The 24,624-nt window shown below is 40.2% G+C and overlaps 1 protein-coding gene across 4 annotated transcripts; it reads left to right on the forward strand.

The window, feature by feature from the left end:
* Positions 1 to 936: 936 nt before the first annotated feature.
* On the forward strand, positions 937 to 24,270 carry SLC26A4 (solute carrier family 26 member 4). 4 transcript variants are annotated; one of them, XM_035332377.1, is made up of 20 exons: positions 937 to 1,681; positions 2,142 to 2,281; positions 4,436 to 4,546; positions 6,156 to 6,346; positions 6,836 to 7,000; positions 9,617 to 9,769; positions 9,880 to 9,962; positions 10,913 to 11,060; positions 13,447 to 13,560; positions 14,346 to 14,423; positions 14,649 to 14,744; positions 16,098 to 16,204; positions 17,293 to 17,362; positions 17,691 to 17,783; positions 17,894 to 17,989; positions 19,334 to 19,564; positions 21,047 to 21,101; positions 21,418 to 21,563; positions 21,895 to 21,978; positions 22,750 to 24,270. In XM_035332377.1, the coding sequence occupies exons 1-20, from the start codon at positions 1,527 to 1,529 to the stop codon at positions 22,771 to 22,773; spliced, it is 2,340 nt and encodes a 779-aa protein (XP_035188268.1). In that variant the 5' UTR covers positions 937 to 1,526; the 3' UTR covers positions 22,774 to 24,270. The 4 variants fall into 4 exon arrangements, with proteins under 4 accessions (XP_035188268.1, XP_035188275.1, XP_035188279.1 ...); XM_035332388.1 differs by lacking the exon at positions 937 to 1,681 and adding an exon at positions 4,880 to 5,039 and having other exon boundaries at positions 2,267 to 2,281; XM_035332384.1 differs by lacking the exon at positions 937 to 1,681 and having other exon boundaries at positions 2,244 to 2,281; positions 4,436 to 5,039.
* The last annotated feature ends 354 nt before the right edge of the window (positions 24,271 to 24,624 follow it).

Consider the following 24,624-nt stretch of genomic DNA (forward strand, 5'->3'; position numbering starts at 1 on the left):
CAAAGTCCTACTGCTAAATGTTAACTGTCAGCTTTTACTTTCTCCAGGGCTGTGTTTATGGGCTTCTACAAAACTTTGGGACTCTGCTTAGGAACCTGGCTGTTTGGCTGCCTGATACAACTTTGCTCAGATCAAAGCATTTCAGCAGCTCACCTAGATATTTCTCACAGTACAGCAGCAGGGGAAATCTGTCACAGCCTGAACACTACAAAATGTACTTTCAGCAAGTGACCTCTTTCCAGTTCAGCAAAGCCAGCTTCGACATGCCTGAAGCTAGGACTGTGCTTAAATGCTTTGAAACCAAGGCCATCAAGAATATTCATAGCTGTGTATCTCATTGAATGGATATTTTGCTTGATCCAGTACCCTCAATGTGTGCCTCTTTGGTGTCAGTTGAAACATTGGCCCTGATTCTAGATTTGGAAAGTCTTCTGGGTGATGAGGAAGGACACTTGCTTTGCTTTACTCCTGCAAGATGTTTATGAGGTTGCCCTTTATACAAAACATGGAGCAGCTGCAGGTGTAGCTAGCAGTACTTAACAGCTTTGACTTTTTCAGCCCCAGTCTTATCTCTAAGCCAAAGTCATAACAGGGCTGCCAGATAGTTCATTCCCTCTGATCCCCCTTGGGCAAACTAGCAACTGCAGGCTGCCTTCTGTCATTTCAGGTGTGACCCAAAGAGCCCGTGGGCTCTGAACCACTTCTGCTTCCCACTGAGGCAGCAGGGTGATGCTGCGGGAACAGATCTGCTGCTCGACGCTCCCATCTCCAGCCTCCCGCCTTCAGCCTCCTGTTTGCGAATGGCTTGGTTTGCTTGGAGCTCGTACCTCCATGTGGAGCCAACAACCAAGGTTTCGATCTCAGGATTTTGGGGTCAGGAAGCTCAGAGGAGGTTCCCAGGTAGGCTGAGCAGTGAGTGAGTGGAGCAGCTGGACCTGTCTCGTCCCCTCAGGCTTGCCTTAACAGTGAGGGACAAGCACTTTGTGTCCTTGAGCAGATGGCTGAGGGCCACCACCCTCAAGGAGCTAGCCCTCAGGGTGATGGCTGAAGGAGGGGGGGACGAGATTTTTCACCTGGGAGACATGGGGCGGCCGTCAGTAGGCTCTGTGCGTGTGCCCAGAGCCCGGCTCCACACACGGGGAGGAATTCCCCCACACACAACGCCCCTACTTCGAAATGCAGCCCCTCGAGTGGACGAGACAGGGGCTGGGGGTGGGAAATGGCCGCGGGGCTGGGAGGGTCGCCCTGGGGAGCGGCCGGCCCGGGGCAGGGCTTGCGAAGGAGCCTGGGGGTGGTTGGAGGCGTCTCCCGGGCCAGCCCGGAGCCGGCTGTCGGTGTTTCCCCATAAATAACCGCGGCCGGGCCGTATAAATGCTGCGGCTCAGGTGGGGACCCGCCGCTTCAGGACGCGGACAGCGCCGCGCCGCGGGGCCGAGCCCAGCCCAGCCCGGGACCGAGCGGGGCCGCCAGGGGGTGCCGGAGCGGGGACCGGGCTCCGCTCGCCGCCCGCCACCTCAGGCGGGGTCATGGCAGCGGGCGAGCGGGCGGCGGAGCCGCTGGCGGAGCTCAGCCACTACGTGGTGGCGCGGCCCATCTACAGCGAGGCGGGCTTCCAGGAGGAGAACGAGCGGCGGCCGCCGCTGCCGCCCACGCTCCGCGAGCGGGCGCAGGCAGCCTGCAGGTGGGTGCCGGGGGGGTTCCCGGCACGGGGACCGCACGGGGACGGGATCCACCTCCCACCCCCGAGGCCCCCGCGGGCTCCTGGCAGGTGGCGGCTGGTGGCGAGGGGTGAAGCGGCCCCTGCGAAGTCTGGCTGCATGTCGGGGCTTCTCCTCCCTGCGAAGAGCTCGGACGCGGTTAGACGTGGGGGGGAGCTTCCTTCGGGAGGTGGCATTTTGGGCAGCAGGAGGTGCCCAAGAAAACATCTCTGCCTCTTAAAAAGTGTATAAATCCCGGTTTTTTGTCAGGCTCTGTCAGGGCTTCCTTGGTTGCTTTCTGTCAGGACTTTCTTGGTTGCTTTCTGCTGAAGCTTACTTGACTGCTTTCTGTCAGGGCTTCTTCAGCTGCTTTCTGACAGGACTTTATCATTTGTCTTCCAACTGCATCCCCATGCCGTATGTTCATAACTTGTTTTCTCGCAGCTGTTCGAGAAAAAGGGCTTTTCAGATCACCAAGTCCTTCCTGCCCATCCTGGAGTGGCTGCCAAACTACCGCGTGAAGGAATGGCTGGTCAGCGATATCATCTCAGGGGTCAGCACCGGCCTCGTCGCCACCCTGCAAGGTAAACCCAGGCACGCCGGCCCTCTGCTTTCTGGGATGTTTCTGGCCGAGCACAATGATATTATGCAGATGGAATTACAAATCGGAGGCTTGTTATTTAATACTAGATATTAGGTATTATTTGGCAATAAATAATTGATGTTTTTAATTTATCCTTTTTTTCTCTGCTTTGCTAGAAGATTTATATTTCCTTTGATGTACTATTGAGATGTAGTTAGCTTTTTTCCCATCTTTTTATTCAAAGAGTATTAATTTTGATATTTAAATAATTGTAATTACAGTGCAATGGATTGGGTAGGTCATGCAGTCTTATTTCTGTTTCTTAACTATCTAAACCTATAGTTCTTCTGCAGCTGCCTACAAAAAAATCCAGTTATTCCCCCCAGATAATGCAATCTTGATAACTTTCCTTTACATTTTGCCCACAGGATTGTTTAAGTATCTGCAGAAAACAGTCCTCAAGGAGGTGGTGGTGTATTCACATTTAAAAAAATGTTAATCTTAATGGATATTTACAGTACATGGCTTATGAGGAAAGCATTCAGCAGATAAACAAATAGAAAAGAGGCAGAAATAAGCAGAAATTAATGAAACTATGCTAGTAAAGAAGTGCGTAAGGGGGAGGACCGTTCAGGTGCCTGAGGCAGCTAATAAGGTCCCCTTTTCAGAGACGAGGCTAGCTGTATCCTGAAGTGAGCCAGCATGTTCATTTCTTTCACCTCCATGCTGTTCTTCCACTACCCTCACAATTTTTCAGGACTGGGGGAGGTGAAGTTAGCTGTGTCGACCAAAACGTTTTCCTTCAATGGAAATAAGGTGCTTACACAAGGTGGCAAAGATTAGAGAGACCACACTGGGAACAAAGAAAGTACTTTGCCTCTTTCCCAGTTAGCCACAAATATTCCCTACTGTCTCTTCCCTTGGAGCGTGGTAGGAAGGCACGGACTGCAGAAAGGAGTGGTACAAATGCCTGCCCCAGGCACTGAGACCTGAGGAACAGGGAAGTGACTTATCCACGGTCATGCAGAGCTGGAAGATCTCTGCAGAAGGTGGTGCCTCAATCACAGGACTATCCTTCCTTTATAAGGTGAATTGTGCTAGGTGGGCCTTCGATACGACTTATTACAGCTATTATGCTCTCACTGTAACCCCCTCGTTTACATTTTTAAGGTGGTGCCTGATTTTCTCATAATTAGATTCCACTTGTAGAACTGATTTCTGAAATACACTGTCTGGTTTCCTGCCTCTCTGTATATTCAAAAATACATTAAAAAAAGAGTACTAATTTAACCACGTTAGTTTTGCACAGGATGTAATTAAATTTTTATATATAACAGTTATGAAATTCCAAATCATGGGATACTGGGAAAACTGGCCAAAATGGTTGCCAATAATGTCTTCTGGGATCCTAAAGTGCCTGAAGTCCCTAACTCCCAGCGGCTGAGTGCCACTTGCAGTCCTCTCACCAGTCATAGCACTGTGATCAGCTCTTCAATTGTTTTGGTGTTTTTTTTTGGTATAAACACAGAATACTACAGTCTGCCATGGGAGCTAACCAGGGCATGATACTGAAAACAACTTTTCCTTTCCATTTAGTTTATTTTGTTTTCATTCTATGTTGGATTTGCCAAGTTGCGTGAGTATGTGAAATGATAAGATGGTACGGATCAAAACTCTCCAGTTTGGGTGATTTACTTTTGTTATTTAAAATTATAAACTGATACCTGTCAAAGAATGGTTTGATTTTCAGAAGGGTGAGCATCCTGAAGCATATTGGTAGTGCAGTAATTCAGAGTTCATGCCTGAAAATTCTGTCTGTAACTTGAGCACTTCGAGAAGCCCCCTTTTCTCTCAAAGGGTAGACCATTCCGTCTTGCAACAAGTGTTCCCCTGCTTAAACTTCTTATTTGAGTGTATGTTTTATGCTACCTATACAGATATAGGGACGTCTTTCAGTAGTTACTCATCCAATTAGCAGTGTGGGATATACAATCATTTACAGTACTGACATATGTGCCTGCAACATATTTACAGACACAGCATTCTAATTTGTATCTGGATAAAAGGAGCAAATCTTTCTGACAGTCTATTCTAGACAAGACAGTAGTTTGTTGAGTGATTTTAAATGTGAAATTTTGATTGCGTATCGTTTCAGGTTTGGCATATGCTTTGCTGGTGGCAGTTCCTGTTGGATACGGTCTCTATTCTGCCTTTTTCCCCATCCTGACATACTTTTTCCTGGGAACATCAAGGCACATCTCAGTTGGTAACTGCATGTGTTGAAGTTACAGTAAATTAACTATTACGAAATGTTAAACCTTACTGTGAACATCAGTATTTCATATGATGGCTACTTTCTGAACCGTATTGGATTTTGCTGAATATTAATACGTATGGGTTTGGGGGACTTAAGACTTATTTATTCTCTGTACAGGCAGCTGTGCATAATAGCTAACTTCACTTGTGCCCATGCATGCCTTTCACTTGCGTTTATGCTGAAGTTTAAATTTTGTCTTTGGCTACACTCTATGCAAGAAATTAGAAGATAAAGCCTGCCTCAGTAGGCAGTAAGAACAGACATTTTGTCTATCACCTAAAGCTCAAGATGGCTAAAACAGGTCTTTTAGTCTTCTCCTCAAGCCTTCCTTGCTACATCCTTCTTTGATCACTGTGGCCAATATCATCTTCTTGCCTGTTGCGGAGACCCAGAACCTGTGTCTACTCCAGCCTCACTCTATGTCCTCACATCAAGGCTATGGGTAAAACTCGTTGATTCTTTCTGAATACTTTCTCTAAAATGTATATATTTTCCCTGTCAGTTCACATATTTAAAATTCATGTTACAGCTTAATCACTGAAATTTCTGTTTCTCCACTCCAACAAATACAGTCTTACCTTGTTCACACCTCCTAACACTAGATTGTTTTTCTCTTACAAAGCTTTGACCTGGTATTATGCTTTTTCACCAACTGTCTTCTCTGTGGTGTCAAATACTTCTGTGTGTTCTTTCCATTTTCTGTCTTCTTACCCCATCTACCAGCTCACATTTGCTATACAGCCCTGAGCACTTAGCTCTACTTGTGTTTACATCCCTACTTTCTACATTTTCCACTCTATTTTATACTTTCTTCAATATGCTTATTCATTAAGAAAATCTAAGAAATCTGTAAAATTAACTTACCTTCTTTCAAGACTTTTTGTGACATTTTCCTCTTCTGCATAATTTTAGTAAAAACTGCAACAAATTTGATTGCTTTTAGATTGTGTTTTGCTGATATAATGATCATTTACTATCTCTGTATCTTCCCCAAATTATAGTTTCAGTCATCTTTAGCCAATGTAATGCCAAACTACTGCCAGAAAGGACAGTCCTACCCCTGGGTGCATGTTCTTGCCACCACTGTTGCACTGGGATTCCAGACCATGCAGCTATGTGGTGATCTGCATCAGTTCATTCATTCAGCTGAAAACTAACTGTTACCAAAAAAAAAAAAGTAAACAATAACATTGTTTTCAGCTGGATTAGTGATCCCTTTTATCTGGTGGTGGGCCACAGAGCTGTTGGTGCAGATACAAGGGAGGTGGTTGGAAGATGCCACCACTTTTGGCCTTGGTACAGCCTTAAACTGGCTCAAGCAAAGCATAAAACTGCACGTTTATGTGTAACAAAAGTTATTTAAGGAAAGAATTGTATCTCTGTTCCATGTTTGGAGTGCCAGTGGCTTCTTGCCCTCTACTGCAACTACTACAACTAAGTAATGTACCCCAGTTAAACTATTAAATGGATTTTCTGATTTAGAATTTGCTTGTCTTGTCTGATAAATGCTTCTTTTCAATGCATATTAAACTTCAGCATGTTCTGGTTGTCATTACAGGTCCATTCCCTGTAGTCAGTTTGATGGTGGGATCTGTTGTATTGAGCATGGCCCCCGATGATAATTTTCTCATAGATGGCAGTAATGCTACAGGGATTAATGGTACTGGGATGCTGATAGACACAGAATCCAGAGATGCACAGAGAGTGCTGATTGCTAGCACCCTCACATTTCTCGTTGGAATTTTACAGGTAAAATAGTTGTCTTGAAAACACAAAGTTGGTATTTTAATGTTAATGGGAAAACATGCAGAATGGAAAGATCTACTAAGGCAATAAGTTTTTTTTTTTTTTTTTTCCCATAGTAAAACACAAAAATGAAGTAAAGTTATCTAAAACTCTGAAGAGCTTTTTGGGGATTAATTATCTTATCCTGGGCAGAGTTTGTGGCAGCATGACTGTGAGTGCAGACAACAGAAGAAAAGCGTTGTGATTGCAGACCATGAGACCTGCACAAAACTCAGTGCTAATGGTACATATCCTGGAGCATCCTTTCACAAAGCTCTTCAGGTCTCCTTTATTTCACTGGATGGCATGATATTAAGCTACATTAGTCTGCAATGGGGGAAAATGGTCCTAAGACTGTCAAAAAAGAGAAAAGAGCAAAGCATAAGAAACCACTGAATAAAAGTGTGCCTTTTTTATTGCTTAGCAAGCTATTACTCTTCATGACTTTTCCAGGTAATATTTGGAGTCCTTCAGATTGGTTTCATTGTGAGGTACCTTGCAGATCCACTAGTTGGGGGATTCACAACTGCAGCTGCTTTTCAAGTGTTTGTGTCGCAACTGAAAATAGTCCTAAATGTTTCAACTAAAAACTATAATGGTGTCCTTTCCATAATATACGTAAGTATGCCCTTCTAATTTGTTTTGGCTTCATGCCAGAATTTTTGCATAATTGATTACCTTCTGCTTCCATTTCATACAGGAGTGATCCATATACGATTTATATGTATAGAACATCTCTTTAATTCTCACTGTCAGGAAGAACTGTTCATCTAGAGCTGAGGGGCTCTCAGTAGCTGCTTTCTTGTTTCCCCAGACCATAAAAGGCTAATTGCTATATTGAGGTCTTTTTCAGGCAGAGCAGTTTTTCATATAAAGTTTAAACAAAATTATCCAGCAAAACAATTTTTTGGGGGGTTATCACTTTTGGAGACTGTTTCCCTCCCACCCCTTCCTTCCTGGCTCACTGTGAAGCTCCCAAGGCTAACTGGTCCCAAGCCTCCTTACTCTTAAACCAGTCAGTCATCCTGGTCAAGGGCATTTTTCTCCATTCCTGTGAATATCAACAGAAGGATGTGGATTCGCATCCTGTGTCCAGGTACCTGCTGGTTAGCTAAGCCGAGGCTAAACGTTGCTGTCACAACTCCGTTTGTTGATCTTAGAGGAAATGATCAAATGGAGAAATGTCTTGGCTGGATTACAGAAATACTGAATTCCTAGAGATTCTCATATTACAGAATAGTCTCCTTCCCCAGGGAAATTATAGAGAGTTTTGTCACTGACTTCAGCATGAAACTGTTCAGCTTCATAGCATTTTAGGTCTTCCATAGTACTTTACATTAAAATTACAGATTTCTAACAGAGTGTGCTCTAGAAAAAAAAATTACTTACAGGTTTTCTGTGCCAGTTCAGAAAACCAGACTAGTAAAAATACATTAGGCATCTATAGTATCAAAAATAGGATGAATATAACTACAAATAGCAAGGTAAAACTTAGAAAATAAAAGAAAAAAAATAGAAGCAGGTGGAATATTTGGAAAAAAAAAAAAAAGTATTTTATGTAACTTTTTAACATTAATAAAAATTATTTCTCTCAGGGCATGAAAGATAAGACACAGTACTAAGTAATAAACCTCAGAGCTGGGTGATGGACTACTTGATCCAGCAGGTTTTTCCCTTTTTTTTTTTTTTTATGATTATTGAAGGATGGTTCAGCTAGTAAAAGGTACTTTTGAAAAGGAATTACAAAGTTCTTCCAGCTCCTGCAAGCCTGAGTGGACTGCTGACTCTTTAGGTTAAAGCTCAAAGCTTCTGCACTCCAGCAGGTGAGCCAGGTAAAGGTGTTTGCAGATGTGTGCAGAGCAAAGAAATTGTGATTTCTGGTCTGCTCAACCAGAGACTTGCTGCGTCAGCTTCAGCAAGTCTTGGACATGATTCAGAAGTGGTGGTTAACAAATTGCAACACTGAGCATCTGACATTGGCAGAATTCACAACTCCAAGTTAGGAGCCTCTTGTTCCCCTGCAAAATGTGGCAGTAGCCCATGTGGTAAGTAAGAATGGGATTTGGGGTAAGCAGAATAACAGGCAAGAAATGTCTTCAGTCCTCAGAGAATGGCATCTGATGCAGTGCTTCAGAAAGGTTTTTTCTTTAGCTTAGAAAACATTGCTGGTTAAGCACTTAGGTGTTTTATTTCAAACCAAGAGTCTTTTCAGGAGGGTAGTAGTGGTACTGCTGCTGCCACGCTCTCCTTGCCTTTAAACTAACAGTCTAACTAACAGGAGCTAACCAGGAGGCAAGAAGTGTGTTTCAAACCTCTTTTCTATCAGATCATTCTTCACTGTGTATGGATTAATCAAATTTTCCTGGAGACAAGGGACAATTGAGAATTACCCGAGTACCTACGAGGAGAAGACAGGAGATAGGAAAACCACTGATAGGTAGCTTTTCTCTGATCAGCCCTTCCTGTTTTCTCTGTACACTTAGAAGTGATACTTTTGTAGTGTATGTATAAACACTATCCAATCATAAATATCAGTTACATGGACTGTAGTTTGCTATAAACAATGGGACCAAGCAAGGAGATAGGAAGGGTAGATGAGGGAGCTGCCTATTTTGGGCCAGCTGTGAGGGTCCTCCAGCCTGGGACTGGCTTCTGGTGGGAGCAGGGTTAATGCACCACAAGGTGAGATTTTACATTTGCTTTTCTGAAGTGCAGGACCCTCCACAGCCTAGCAGGATCCACACTACCATACTCGCTGTCTGGATGTCAGCAGTGGCAATAGGAAATCTGTAACCTACAGGCTGTGTGTACTGGCCATATAGCGGAGCAGAATTTTGCCCATGGGGCTGCTAGCTGTCATTTGAATAGAAAGGTGAGAATCTATCTTGCTGCTTGGAAAGTGAGTAAGCTGCAGGTCTTCCCATCCTTGCTCTAAGAACAGGGTGGTGTAAAACACAGGTAGGGCTTTAGCTCGTGTTACTAAACATTAATTTTCTGAAAATCAGGACGCAGAAACCCGATGTAGAAAATTATTCCATTAAATACACCATGAAGCCCAGTCACTGATTCTGTAGCAGCTCGATAGTACATCAGACAGAGTTATCCTCAGGCTCCTCCAGGCCTAAGCAAAGGAGGGAGCAACTCTTGGTCTCCTCCAGAACCCTACATGCCTGGATTGTCTCATTAATGTTTTCACATCTTTCAAGTGCATGTGTTGTCATTTTTATTTTTCAGACTCTTATTGAAACCTTTGAAAGAATTGGTACCACCAACATTGCAGATCTTATTGCCGGACTCCTCACCATTTTTGTCTGCATGGTAGTTAAGGAAATAAATGATCGATTCAAACACAAGATTCCTATACCGATACCAATAGAAGTTATTGTGGTAAGCAAAGAAGCATAACAAAACTGGCAACAGGTAAAATAGATGGGGCTGGCTACAGGAAGACAAGAGCCTTTTTTAAGTATTGAAACTGTTGTTTCATTTGATTACAGACAATAGTAGCCACTGGCATTTCATATGCTGCCGACTTCGAAAAAAAATACAATGCAGGCATTGTTAAGAGCATTCCAAGAGGGTGAGTGCCTTTGTTTTCTGGGACATAGGTATCATTTTAATTGGCTAAAAATAACAGTGGTATGATAAAAGACGTGAGATTGAGAGCTGTAACCTGAGTTTAGAAGTCAAAGCTGGAGATGTCATGAGTTCTACTCCTGGCTCTGTCAATTATGCTCCCTAATTATGTTGCGTAGCTTTTCTTCATCTGTAAAATGGGCTTAGGAATGTTTACCTGATTCATGAAGTTCATCTGAGAATTAAATATTTCATGTTCCTGAAGTGAATATATGCCTAAGGAAAATATAAAAAATAAATTAAAGGATTTTAAATGATGAAATTTTCCTTCTCTATAGATTTAATTTCTATAAACCTGAGTTATTCAACTACAGTTCATACTCAGGGTGTTACCACAATCAATATTGTCACTTACATAGTCATAGGAGTAAGAATTTTGAGGATTACACTGGTAGAGACTTTCACTTGAAAGATTCAGAGCATTTCACAGTAGTAACCTTCACATTCCATTTGGTATTCAGGCCTTGATTAATTAAAATTTGTGGAAACACAGTAGGGGATAAAATGTTTTTGAGGTCTTCCGTTGAAATATGTTAACAACAGTATGAAGTGCCATTAACATATTTATGTAATTCATCATTTTATTCAATATATCCTTTATTCAGTTCTTCAAAAATGTACTTTTTCACTTTGCTATCACAAGGCCAAATCTCAGTTATGCTGAGAACAATGGGAGCTTTGTTGCTGACTAATAGAATAAGGATTTGGGCTATGGTGAGCTAGATAAGCATGTTCTGGATGTCAATGGGCTGTTTCCACCTTTTTATTAACTTGAAACATTACACTTCATATTATAAGCAACCTGTGTGCCTCCACCTCAAACTCCTTGACAGCTCTAGTTAAGAGCAGAATTTGATCAAAGTTGATAATACTAACATATTTTCTAAATGCTAGATTTTTGCCTCCCGAACCTCCAGATGTCAGCCTGTTTTCCCAGATGATAGCAGCCTCCTTTTCCATCGCTATTGTTGCTTATGCTATTGCTGTATCTGTGGGGAAAGTATATGCAACCAAGTATGACTATGCTATTGATGGAAACCAGGTACGTATAACCAAAACTGTTCGCAAACACAGGGAGTGTAATTTCTGCTTCACAGTGATTTATGTATCCAAATGAAAGAAACTTTTTTTTTTTTTTTTTTTTTCAGACAAAAGCTAAAGTCTAATGGGAAATATTCTTCCAATTGCTGGAAAAAAAAAAAAAAGTCTGAAATGTCCATATATTACCTAACAAATTTACCTCACAAAGATGAGCCAGATTAGCTCTATCTTCAGTGTCTGGTCTTCATCCTAATTGCTCCCATATCACTTTTGGGAGTGTAGTAGGTCTGTAAGGGTAGTTAAAGCTAAGCAATATACACAGGAATTTTCTGGTGATATAGCATTGACATGGCCAACTTTAGCAACCTCCCTTCTATTTCTGCTCATAAGAGAGATTTTGACGTGAGTTATTGGACTGGGGGTGAAGGCAATGCCCAGCTAAGAAGCTGCTCCAGACAGCTTTATCTAGGCTTGAACTTTTTCATTTAAGGTGTGATTTTATTCCTACAAAATAAATTGATGTGCTTCTCAGCATGACACCAGTTATGTCAACATGAATACACTTGTAACCCTACAGCTAAGTCCTGCAACTTCACAAAAGCAAATGCCTACGAGTGTATGAACATGAATAACACCTACAGCAAACAACTAAATTGCTTTAACCATTGATTTTTAAAGGCATGTAGTTAGAAAGTTGCTGGAGCTATATTCATTGCCAAGCCTGTACATGATTCTTGCAGCCATCTAGTGTCTTTCTCAGTGGTTATGTGCCCATGGGCACAGGAGAAACATGTTGGAAAGCCTCCTTCTCCTGCCTCTTTGCTAATTCTGAGTTTTATCCTTTGAACTATGGGAAAATACATTGACTGCAATAAATAGATAAGCTGAGCACTTTGTTTAATGAGTCCTTTATTTTAGTGCTAATGAGTTATGTGAAGTTTGTTTTTGGAACTACTGTTCTGCAGAATTCTGCAGAATTCTATTTCTGAACATGCTGGTCACTTTATAGCACACAAAGTTCATACCTGGTAACACTGATTTAAAGTTGCCTAAAATGCATTGACTTTCAGTTTAATACATGTGAATGAATAATGCATACTCCTAGAAGTGCTGTTTATGCTGTTCTTTCTTTGAATATGCTGTTCTTCCAGCATTGATGTGCTTCAAAGATACTAATTAAATATTATAGTAGTAGAATTATTGTCCATAAAAGCAAAGTGCATTCTTTCCAGTACTGATGCTATGAATTTTATGCATATCAAAGGCTAAATGCAGTCATAAATGATGGGCAAATAGTTTACTTGAACTGGAGAATTTAAAATAGCATCATAAAAGCAGGTAGTAAAATCATTTTGAAGGACAGTCCAATGCTATTATCTGCTAGTGTTTATTTTGTCTTCATAGATTGATAGATTATTTAGATCTAAGAACACTAGGAACTGCATTTCCAGCATTTTCCCGTGGAACACAGCTGTTACACAGGAGTAGACAGGAATCATCTTGTTCTGTTTTGTTAAAGAACATGACTTTATAATCCTGCTCTTGTACTTACAGCTTAATCAAAAGCTTACAGGAAACTTCATTTTGGAGAAAAAAAAAAAAAAGTCAAAATCAAATTTTAAATTATATTTTAAAACATTCACAGTGAGTGGAAAGCTCCTGTGACTCTGACAGCTTGATAAAAACAATGTTTCTGTCAATTATATGGGATTGCAGGCAGCTCCCGAATGCCTCATTTCCCAGCAGAGGAATGGCCCAGATCCCAGGACATAAAGCTCCCAGGGTCCTTGTCACTTGAGCAGAACAACCAGCATCAGTAGGTGCCAGCATCTGTGACCCTGGGGCAAAATTATGAGAACGCTGCCTGGGACTCAGCGTGAGTTCATTGGGATGTTCAGAGTGAAAAACTTCTGGCTCAACAAATTAGAACTTTTCAGTGAAACCATGTTTTTTTGCAAAGCTCCTGATTAGTTCCACTAATAATACCATGCTTTGCATTAATTAAAGCCGTGTCTGAACTCAGACTGTTGCACTGATTAATTTTTTTTGTTTATATGATGATATTCAGGAGTTAAATTTATACCAATCCCATTTGTTGATGCAATGATACTCGTGTAATTGTTATAAATGTTAATTTTTATAAAAGCCTTTATTTTAGGACAGGTATGCCCACATTAGAAAGGGTAAACCAACTTCATTGCATTGGTTTCTAAACACACATAGCTACACTGGCACAAGAGTAAACTTAACAGCTGTTAGTAATCCAGACTTTTCTCAATATTTCATTGCTACCTACTTTATAAACTATTGTAAAAACTATTGTCACTCTTCACTGCAAAATCATCTTCAGGAATCTGCATTTACAGCATCATCCAATTACCTTTCAGGAGTTTATTGCCTTTGGGATCAGCAACATTTTTTCTGGTGCCTTTTCTTGTTTTGTTGCAACGACTGCTCTTTCACGGACTGCAGTCCAAGAAAGTACTGGTGGAAAGACTCAGGTAATGACCTCTTCTTACTAGTAGTGTATGCAGGTGAGTTTAATATTCTATGAGGATGAAAGTGGTCCTGAAATGGTTGTGTTCCAGTCACATAAAATGCCGTAGGTATCTCAGCTAGCATCTTGCCTGTGGGTACTGCATCATTTTTGTAGCTCTGCCAGAAGAGGGCAATCAAGTTTTACATACGCAGATTTACATTAGGGTCCAAAATCCTTCCAGCCTAATTCCCCAGAATTTCATTACAAATTAAGGGAGTGAGTTTGCTGCAGTAGAAATGCATCATGCAGGGTGAAATCCTCTCCCATTCTTAGGTATCCTCTGTGAGATACCTAAGCTCCCTGAGTGCTGGCCTGAGCAGCCCTGCTGTATCTGCCCATGTGCCGTCTTCCTCACATTCTGTAAGGTGCTCCCCGGTTTCACAGGACTACAGCCACACACTTATTTAACAGCGGAGAAGTACAGGTTATCCAGCAGCCCCTTTTCCAGCTGCCACACAGACTCAGCTCCTTTCATCTCTCTATGCAACTCAGCCCCCTCAAGAGCTACTACCTTGCGTGCAGTTGTTTGCACTACCTGCTTAATTGAATTCCCTCTGTGTTAGCTGAAGTGTGTAATGATTGCCCATGTATGCCTAAACACAGCGGCATTTTGGCAGGTCTCCTTGTTCCTAAAGAAATGTAATGTGCAACTACTTGTGTATCCTAGAAACAACTACTTTGTAATCCTAGAAACATAAGATATAATCTTAACATGCTCATCTTCTATAAACACTGTGTCCTCTACAGGTTGCTGGTATAATCTCAGCTGGGATTGTTTTGATTGCCATTGTTGCCTTGGGGAAATTGCTAGAGCCCTTACAAAAGGTACTGTATTTGTACTCTGCCACCAGCACTGATCAGATCTGAATGCTCAGCTTTGATGGACAGAATTAATAGCCCTGTTTGAAATTGTGGTGATTGAGATCAGATGAGGCTCTGGTTTTATACTGTGTAATGATATACACTTTGTAAACAGAAAACAGAAGATTAAAATATCTTAATAAGCATCTCTGCTTTTGAATAGCGCCTTTACACCGGTTTTCTTTGCAGTCTGTGTTGGCAGCTGTAGTCATAGCTAACTTGAAAGGGATGTTCATGCAAGTGTTTGATGTTCCCCGTCTGTGGAGACAGAATAAAGTGGATGCTGTAAGTCAACTCATTTTTCCTTTTCTACCTGATGTTTCTGTATGTTTTGTTGTCATTGATTTCATTTTTTCCTTCCAGTGCTATCCAAATTTCTCTTAATTACCACATCAACAGAATTTTGTAGGGTTACCATCAGAAAAATCTTTAGTTTAGATTTGCTATAGCAAACCAGTTTTGTGTGCATCCTCAAAGGTAAGTGCCATGAGGTCAGGTGAAAATTTCCCATTTTAGAGTTTTATATAATATTATCTTCTGTATTCCCTATGTCCCACAGTAAAGGTGCCTGTGCAGTGATGACTCCCTTGTAGCAATTACCGTAGTCTACAGTAATCTTGTATTGAGATGGCTTGAAAATCAGAATAAAGATGGCCTGTGGCCACCTTAACCATTCTGCTTTGATCTTCTGCAAAATTTAAATGGGTCAGAAAAGCTGAAGTTTTCTTAACTCATGCATATATGCTTATGTTGTTATCACATTAGTTTCCCATTTGCCTGGATAATCTCAGATAGTCCTTACAAAGTACATTTTCTTGCTGTAGTAAGACTAATCCAAGCTAGAAAGCGGATTCATTTCGTGTACTAAGGGGTATATGAATATGCTCTTCTTAAAAATCGCTATAATCTCAGGGTACATGCTTGCATCTCCCACTGGGATTTCTGTGGAACAAACCCTCTGTGTGGCTGTTAGGGCAGGAGGCAATTGCATGAAATGTGTGTTCTGTGTGCAGACCCTACAACACACAGATTTTACAGTGGGTGTTTGAGTAGTATCTGCTTTAGGTAGGTCTGAATTTATTTAGTCAATCATTTAATAGTCCTCTTGATAGACAGAAGATCGCATTCACTTGAGTGAGAAGTGTTGGCACTCAGCTTTTGGTAGGACTGGGTCCGCTGCACGTCCTGCCTGGGCAGCGATGCACGGAGAAACTGAGGAGCCCACTTCAACTGTTCTGCCTGAACATTCAGCAGAGACTTTTAGAGAGTGCCACCGACCTGCTAATGGCAAGCTGCTAACCTCTCTTTGGAACAGTTGATTCCTGGACATCACTGAGGAGCCCGCTTCCCTCTGAATATGTCTATAGGTGGGGCACCTTCCAGTGTTTTACCTCTCAGGAAAAACAATAGTTCTGATTTTTAATTTCCTAAAAGCTAGCTATACCTAATGAAATACATGTTCAGAAGTATTTTGGAGGAAAATCAATACTTTTATATGGAAGTCAGCTAATTGCCAGTGTGCTACAATCATTTCCAACATTAAATTCTTCTGCTACTCTTATTGTCTGATGTAGTGCTTCTTTAGAGTGACTAGGAGTACTATGTTTGAATTAAGAGATTTCGTTATTTCCTCTCCAGATGATCTGGGTTTTTACATGTGTAGCATCCATCATTCTGGGACTTGATTTGGGACTGCTTGCTGGCCTTTTGTTTGGATTGCTGACAGTTGTGCTGAGAGTTCAGTTGTAAGTAACACAAGATCAGAAATAATTATTAGTGTTATACCATGAAAGAGACAATATGCTGAAAAGCAAGGTGATTTGTGGCAGAAAATCTGCTTGGGTTTACAAAGATTTTGAAGTGGAAAAATCTATTCTTCAGAACAAAACACTGTTTGTGTGCTATCGGTTAAAAATTACAGTGACGTGAGAGGCTGCATTATGTTATTGGTATCTATTCTGTATCATGTTGGGTACTTTAGTAGTATTTAGCCATATATTATTTCTGCATCCACATAGCTGGGAAAAGGGAAAGGAATATTCTAGATCAAATATAAAAATATAGGAATGGCTTCTGTAATGAATTAATCATTATAGTCACTCTTAGCGTATAATAATACTACAGTACATTGCACATGCCAATAACCTTTTCAGTTGTTGCTTATACAAGGCTGAGTGTACGCCTATGGGAAAAGGGGAAGGCAAAGCATGAGAATAAGACAAAATCTCATGTTTGTGTCTGATTTGTTTCTGCTCTAAGAACGCGTGGTAGTGGAATTATGAGAAAAGCTGACTTTGCAGAATCTCATTTGGCCATCTGGTTACATTTTCTTGATCTTTTATCTGAAAAAACAACGTAACTCCTTTCCTTCAGCCTGGAGTCCATAAAGTAGGGTTGCCAGCAATACCAAAGGATAGTTGCAGTCAGCAAATGCATAAAAATAGAGCCTTCCAAAAGTTGTCATCGAGTAGTAGATTGTAAATTCTACTATTTCACAATTATGAAAAAGTGGAATTTTAAAATCCTCAAAAAAATCCACAAAATCAACTCAGATTTGTGAAATCAAAGTAATAAAAGGAAGTAAGGCTTTGCAAACTTCTAAATAAGGACCAAATTACCCTGTCTTTAAAACGGGTATTTCATTACAAATCAGAAAAAAAAAAAAAAAAAAAAAAAGAGACGCAAAGCAAAGATACAACACAGAATGAAGCTATTTGTTTGGTAGAAGACAGCAGAATACAACGGCCCATGACAGTTTGTATGCAGCAGTCTCTTTAATTCTGTGAATGCCAAGCTGTGATATTTACCTTTGCTGTCTTTTTGTTTCTGTTAGTCCTTCATGGGGTGGCTTTGGAAACATTCCTGGCACGGACATATACAAGAAGGTCAAGGACTACAAAAATGTAAGTCATTGCTGAGTTGTTGCCCTTCAGTCTACAAGCCAGTGTAGGACAAATTGTACCTTGCAGATTGTTGACAACTTGATTTCGGAAGTGCTTGAAGATATCAAGTTGCAACATTAAATTCTTCATCCTGATCCAGATGGTTGGTCCATATTGCCTGCTGGGCTGTGAGCATCTAAAAACTGATAAGTTTTTCTCCTCAAAGATCAGCAAAGATAGCCCATTTTTAGTGAATTAGTTATGTAGCTGAACTTTTGAAACAGTTGAACTGCGTCTTAGTAGCCAAAATATAGTTGTTGCTGCTCAACCTTATATTCTTTGACAACAGGTTGTAGAACCAGAAGGTGTGAAGATCCTCAAGTTTTCAAGTCCAATTTTTTATGCTAACATTGATGGACTGAAAAGTAGCCTCAAATCCACAGTAAGTGATATGTGATGGTTTTGGATGCACCTTAATTGGCTTTGGGTTTTCCTTAGAATTATATCTAGGTGAAATTAAATCATTTTGGTGTCTTGATCCTTTTCCTGTAGGTGGGATTTGATGCAGTCAAGGTATATAATAAGAGACTCAAAGCACTAAGGAAGATACAAAAGCTTATCAAGAAGGGGAAACTGAAAGCTACTAAGGTAATTATTTTCTTTCTTCTCAAAGGATTACTGTTGGAGCTTATTACTTAAGCCTTAATTATGAGCTCCTCTGTACTCATCTTTAAAATAGAGATTAAAAGTGTGAATGATTACTATGGCAGGAAATCTGGGACCTGCAGGGGGTCTAGCAGAACAGTACTCCTATTCATAGAATCATAGAATCATGGAATATCCAGAGTTAGAAGGGACTCACAAGGATAATCGGTCTAACTCTTATTGCCAAAGACCTCAAGATTCAGGCAGCTGTGACAGTTGTAGTGTTAAATGCAGTGGAAAGCAAGAGATTGCCTGATCTCACCTCTACCCCTCACCACTTCAGACTGAATTATAGAATCATAGAATGATTTTGAGTTGGAAAGTATCTTAAAGATCATCTAATTCCAACCCCCTGCCGTGGGCAGGGACACCTCCCACCAGACCAGGTTGCCCAAAGCCCCATCCAGCCTGGCCTTGGACACCTCCAGGGATGGAGCAGCCACAGCTTCTCTGGGCAGCCTGGGCCAGGGCCTCACCACCCTCAGAGTAAATGAGGGTGGTGTCTTCCTAATATCTAATCTAAATCTATCCTATTTTAGTTTAAAACCATTAATCCTTGTCCTATCACTGCACTCCCTGACAGAGTCCCTCTCCTGATTGTCTCTGTACAGTAAAATTGCTGGCCCTTTCATATGTACATGGCACAATTATCCAGCTTCCTGTGCACAGACAGCTGTACCACTTGGATGGTCTTCCACATCCTCTGAGTACAGAATGTACATTTTGAGAATTAAATGCTTGCAGGAGTGGACAGGTACAGGTAACCAATTAAATCTATAGTGTGGGAAGTTAGGAACAGGTACTTTATTGCCAGTGCTTTCAGTGCAGGATGCAATATTTCTGCATATATTCCACTTCATGATGCAGTTAAATGCTCAGTTATGTGACTTGCCAACTTTTGACCTAGTCATTTTTCCATGCTATTGTATGTGGTAAACCTAATTCAAAGTTGGATTCAAATTCAAGGTACTGGTCTTAAATATCTCCTAGAAATAAAGCTTTTGAGGGAAGAAGTAGCTCTGAGATTTTTTATTTTTTTTTTTTTTTTGATAGTGGCCTTTTTTGTAGGAAGATGCTCTGTTTAAAAAAAAAAAAAAAAAAAAAAAAAAGGAGGAAAGGAAATATACTGCATAGAGGAGGAGGAAATTATTTACTCCATTTTGTTTTTCTTTAAATTCTTGGATGCAATATTGGTCTTATTCTTGAAGCAGAAGTTATCAAAGGGAAGTAGATCCAAACATTTTTCCATGGTTAAGTGATATATTCCATATATTATCTGCACATTAGAATGGCATCATCAGTGAGCCTGGCATAACTAATGAAGCTTTTGAGACTGATGAGGAACCTGAAGACAACGAAGATATTCAAGTTCCCAGCAAAGAAGTAGAGATCCAGGTGGACTGGAATTCAGATCTTCCGGTCAAAGTAAACATCCCCAAGGTGCCAATCCACAGTCTCATTCTTGATTTTGGAGCAGTAACCTTCTTGGATATTGTAGCTGTGAGATCAATAAAAACGGTAAGGACATTTTTTCTGGTGTTCAATGAAATGAATCTAGCCAGCAGTATGTAAATCAAGAGCTGTTAGGTGAAGGCAATGTTGTTGAAAAAATACCTTTAAAACTTACATAGCCACAGGTAGAATATTGGTGTGTGCATATTTTAGGTGGGAAAAAAATGCATGAAAAGAACATTATAGAGGCTGCATAGTCAAGAGTCAAGTACTCTAAAATTAGAACTGAAAAATGTGGCCCACTTGTGTGCATACATTATGACATTTTAGTTCCGTATTTTCTTTCCACATGCCTCCTGCTTTAATATGGGTATAGGACGATGCTCCCTCAACACAGAGGTAGTAAATATTTTGTCTTACAATCATTTTCATTCTTTAGCCACAAGATTTATTTATTCCATATTACTTGAATTATGAAGGAAGGAAGAATGATTCATTTTTAATAGGATTTTCTGCGGCTAACATCAGAGCACTTCATCAACTTTAGTTCATCTTCACACATCACACTGAGGTCATAAGGAGATAATGTTCCTAGCTTAGGGAGAGGGAAATGAGGTAAAGCCTTAATCGGCCAAATGTTTCCATTATTTTTGGTGCCCAGTTACAAGCCTATAGGGCCAGATTGTTTCATCTTTAGTCTTTTATTATACTTTCTATGTTCAGACTATTGCTTTCATTAACTCCAAGTTGCAGATGGGACTGTTTATCTTATCTATAAAACAGATCTTAGATTACCATGATTCTAGATTATCGCTGAACAGAAGTGAACGCAATTAGCAATTGCCTCTGGAAATGCTCTTTGGAGAGACTTGCCTGCCATCAGGAAGCCAGGGGTAGAATCCAGTCTCCCACCTTTTAACATTTTAACCAACTGAAATACAGGAATGCAGCGTGACTTGCTTCAGCCCTACTTTTGATTCAGTTCCAACTTCCGAGACAAATGAGATTATGGGTTCCACAGAGACGACTCTTTCCATATGCAGTGTTTTCATCCAAGAACAGGTCCATCTGGTGCACGGCATGAGGGAAAATCTCTGTAAAAAAAAAAAAAAATTAAAAGCACGTGCCAATGAAAGACTGTATTGTATGACTGATACTTGAGGGAAAGGAAGATTGCTCAGGTCCACATGGTTCTCACTTGAAGAGACATGATTTTTCATATTATGAGAACAGAATCAGAACCTTAGCAATAGGCAGCAATTTGTGTATGTGTTAAATGGATAGTTCTACTGACATAGCCAAAGACTGGCCACTTCAGCAACAGGCACTTAACTAATAGATCTTCAAGTATAGCAAAGTTTAGCAATTCCTTTTTTACTATGAAAAAACAAAACATGAAATTTTGAATGAAGACACTCAGAAACAAATTAAAAATATGCGTGCGCATGTGTGTCTATACATTACATTCATTGATATATATACATATATATGTATTTTGTCCTTACAGACTATATTTATTTATGTTTTTGTTGTAAACTTTTTTTATAGATAATTAGAGAGTTTGAGAGAATTGATGTGAGAGTGTACTTTGCTTCATATCAAGGTAAACTTTCAAATATTTCTATCACTCATGCCAAGAATGAAGTGAAGTTGAGAAGGGATCTCTAGATGTGTCTGTGGAAACATTTTTTCTAATAAAATTGTGAATTATCACACTGATAATCATGGTGGCTGTTCTAGGACACAAGGAATGGTGGGTTTTAAAGGAAACATAGAAAGAAAAAAGCAAAGAAACAGCTGTTGTTAATGATTTATTTGGCTATATATTTGATTTCTGATAATTGCAGCCAAGTATTTTGATATTTATTTATTTAATTACTTCAAATTAACCTGCTCTGACTTTTATTTTTTAAATTCAGACAACCTTATATCTCAGCTGGAACGGAGTGCCTTCTTTGATGACATTGTCAGAAAAGACATATTTTTCTTGACTGTCCATGATGCTGTGCTTTACATAAGGAATCAGATGACATGCAGTGACAACCAGGATCCCATATTTGAGAAGGTAAGGATACCTAGTAGCACATTTCCCTTCCTTCCATCGCCTAGCATTCATTCTGGCAATTTCTGCTACAGCATGACACATTTGAAAACTACACATAGTGCTGTAGGACAAAAAAGAATCAAATAAATTGGACAGCTTCCAACATATAAGTTCCTCTCAGCTAAACGAAAGCAACAGCTTTGTCAAGGAACAGTAAACAACAGACTTGTAAGTCTGTTGTGGAAATTGTATTAAGATACTTCAGAATACTAAAGCACCTACAGTGATATGGACAACGTATACTCATCATATGGACAATGTGTACTCATCATGTTTCTTTCTTTCTGCCAAGATTTCACTTATGCAGGAGTCTAAAGAACCTATAGAATTCACAGAAACAACCCGGCCTGATGACGAGCTTGATGTTCAGGAAGAGGTATGCTCTTTAGATCTGAATGTGTCTATAACTTAGAGAATACTGGTGGTTTTATTCCTTTGTAGTACTGGGCCATGCTGTCAGGCTTTTTCAGTAGACTGTGCTAGTTCGTACTCCTGATTAAGCCCTCATCCTCCCCCCATACCTCCTCCCCTGCCTTTTTAATTTATTTGGGGGGGGGGGGGGCATTATTATGAATATTGCAAGAAACCAAAAGGTTACTCTGTTACTCTATCACTAACATAAATACCCACCACCTCTCCAGTGAGTGTCCTTATCACCAGGTTATTGTGCAGAGAAGCACTTTTCTCTCCTCTCTAAGTCACGGTGCAGAAAGGAATGAAGGATTTAAACAGCTAGAAAGACACCACGGTTCTGTAAAAGAAGCACTTATACGTGGCAGGCCAAAAGACTTGAATTCTGGTTTCTGTTCAGAGAATTGCTTAGATATTTATATTATTGTCATTAAATATGAAAAAGAAGCCAGGCTCAAAACCACCAATCCAAGCTCAGATGTTGTTCTGAGAGGTTTCTGTCCTCCACCTTTATGGCCAGTTTTTGCAGGTGGTAGCCAGATACCTTCAGACCTGCAACTTCCTGGCTGATCTGTCTGGTGCAGACACAAGTCACTGTTACTTTCTCTGTACTGTCAATAAGCCCAGCCTGAACTTAGTGTTTGTGTAGTCAACACACACAAATGTATTTTTCCAGGTGGTGCATACTCAGAATTAACCACGGCTTCTCTCCATCTTTTCAAAACCATTTCACTAGGCTATGCGCAGACTGGCTTCCTGAAGAGGGGCTGCTGGGACTGTCTTACCTGTGAATTCACAGCAATATTTATGCACCGGTACTATATACGCATTTTCTGCAATGAAACCAATCTTGGCACTTGAAGAAAACCGATTCTTAGTCTGAATGATACGGATCTCTAGAAATCTCCAAATTTTAGCTAACGTTATGCCTGAAATATTCTGGACCTTGATTCAGCGAGCACTTTCCAATATGATATCTTGATAAAAAAATCAGAAGACTGTTATGAAAGATGTACTCAGTCCGGGGACTAGTCAGGCAAAAGGTACATTACGCTGCTATGTCGGTGAGTACAGGAAGAAAAGCTGCATTGTGCTCCACCCAGGGGAGTTGAAGAGACCAAGATCTTTGGATTGCAGGCGTTTTGTTATGTCTTTGTACAACGACTAGCGAGAGGGCAGGAGTTCTAGCTGGCCAAGTTTTGGCAATTCTAGAAGATTTGTGTGACCTTCCTGAAAAATCTATCTGCGTTGTTCTTTCCAAGCAATTCCTTAAATTGCTACAGGTTGTTGGATAGCTGGTTGGAGAGCAGGTGACAGGTGGAACAGCCACATGAACAGAAAACTGCACTGAACTACTAAAAACTTTAAATAGACTAAGTTTCAATAGTAAAGATATTTGGATAGGGGCTTATTAGCTTTGTATTAATCCCACTCTGGCAGATCATGCACTACTGTTAATGACCATCCCTAAAATGAAGCATACACAGCAGACTGTTTTGGCTAGTTTACACATCTTTCATCAATAGGCAGATGATGATGCAGCTTAGATTAATAAAAATCTTAGTTCCCAAGTACTTAACGGAATCCGTGCAACAGGCTGCTACTGAATGCAAGTAAGAGTCAGAATGTGACCAACTGTAGAGGTTTTTTTAAATTAAATATAGGAAAATAATTAGTTTAATGAATAGTTCTATTTTTATATAGTGTATTTTTTCTTTTAATATTCTACATCAGACTGCTGCTGTTCTTTTGCAGGAAATGTATAGGCATTTGACAGTCCATAATGCACAAGTGCAATAGTTTTCAAACGATAAAGGAGTTGAAGTGCACAACTTTAATCCTTGTTTTAGAAGTATATAAAATAGATATGCAATAAGTCAATGTTCTTAATTTTCATGAAAAAGAAGTGGATGGAAAATGGACTGCTACCTTAAATATTTTAGCACTATATTTTTAATGGAAAAAAAATCTTGCATGGTGAGGGAATATATAATAAGAAAAGTATATGAAATGTCTGGTATAAGGGCCCTTTTATATTTAAGATTCACAATTTTGGCTAAATAGCATCAGTATGTTCACATACTTGCGTCTCCTTACTTGATTCCATCAGAGAATTTTTCCTGTATTTCACTGCACTGAGATTTTTTTTTTTTTGCTGCAAGTAAAGTTAATGGAAAATCTCAGGTGAAAAGCTAAGCACTGAATAAATTATCTGCCCTAAAGACCTGAGTGAACTCCATTAAAATCAGTGAAAAAATCCTATAAATTTCAATCAGTTGGACAGGATCCTTACTCAGTGGGTAAGAGCATCAAACCAACATCTTTATTCTGTAATTAAGGCAAAAACTTCAGTCTTCATGACAGTGAAGTTTCTCCTTTCAAATGCACCAGAGGTTTGAACCTCAAAGGTACTGGCATTGCAGTCCAAGCCAGCAAAAACCTTGGTTTCTGCGTTAGTAACGCTTAGGCTCAGACTGGGATTTAACCACGCGTGCTTTTAGCACAATCCCTCCTTATTTTCTGCTCTTCCATTTGGCAGCATCACTTCTGTAACGTTACTGACAAAACTTTAGTGTCAGGCCGTGGCCCCAATTTATACTAACCCAAATAT

Source organism: Oxyura jamaicensis, chromosome 1 (assembly GCF_011077185.1).
Source record: "Oxyura jamaicensis isolate SHBP4307 breed ruddy duck chromosome 1, BPBGC_Ojam_1.0, whole genome shotgun sequence".
Lineage (NCBI taxonomy): Eukaryota > Metazoa > Chordata > Aves > Anseriformes > Anatidae > Oxyura > Oxyura jamaicensis.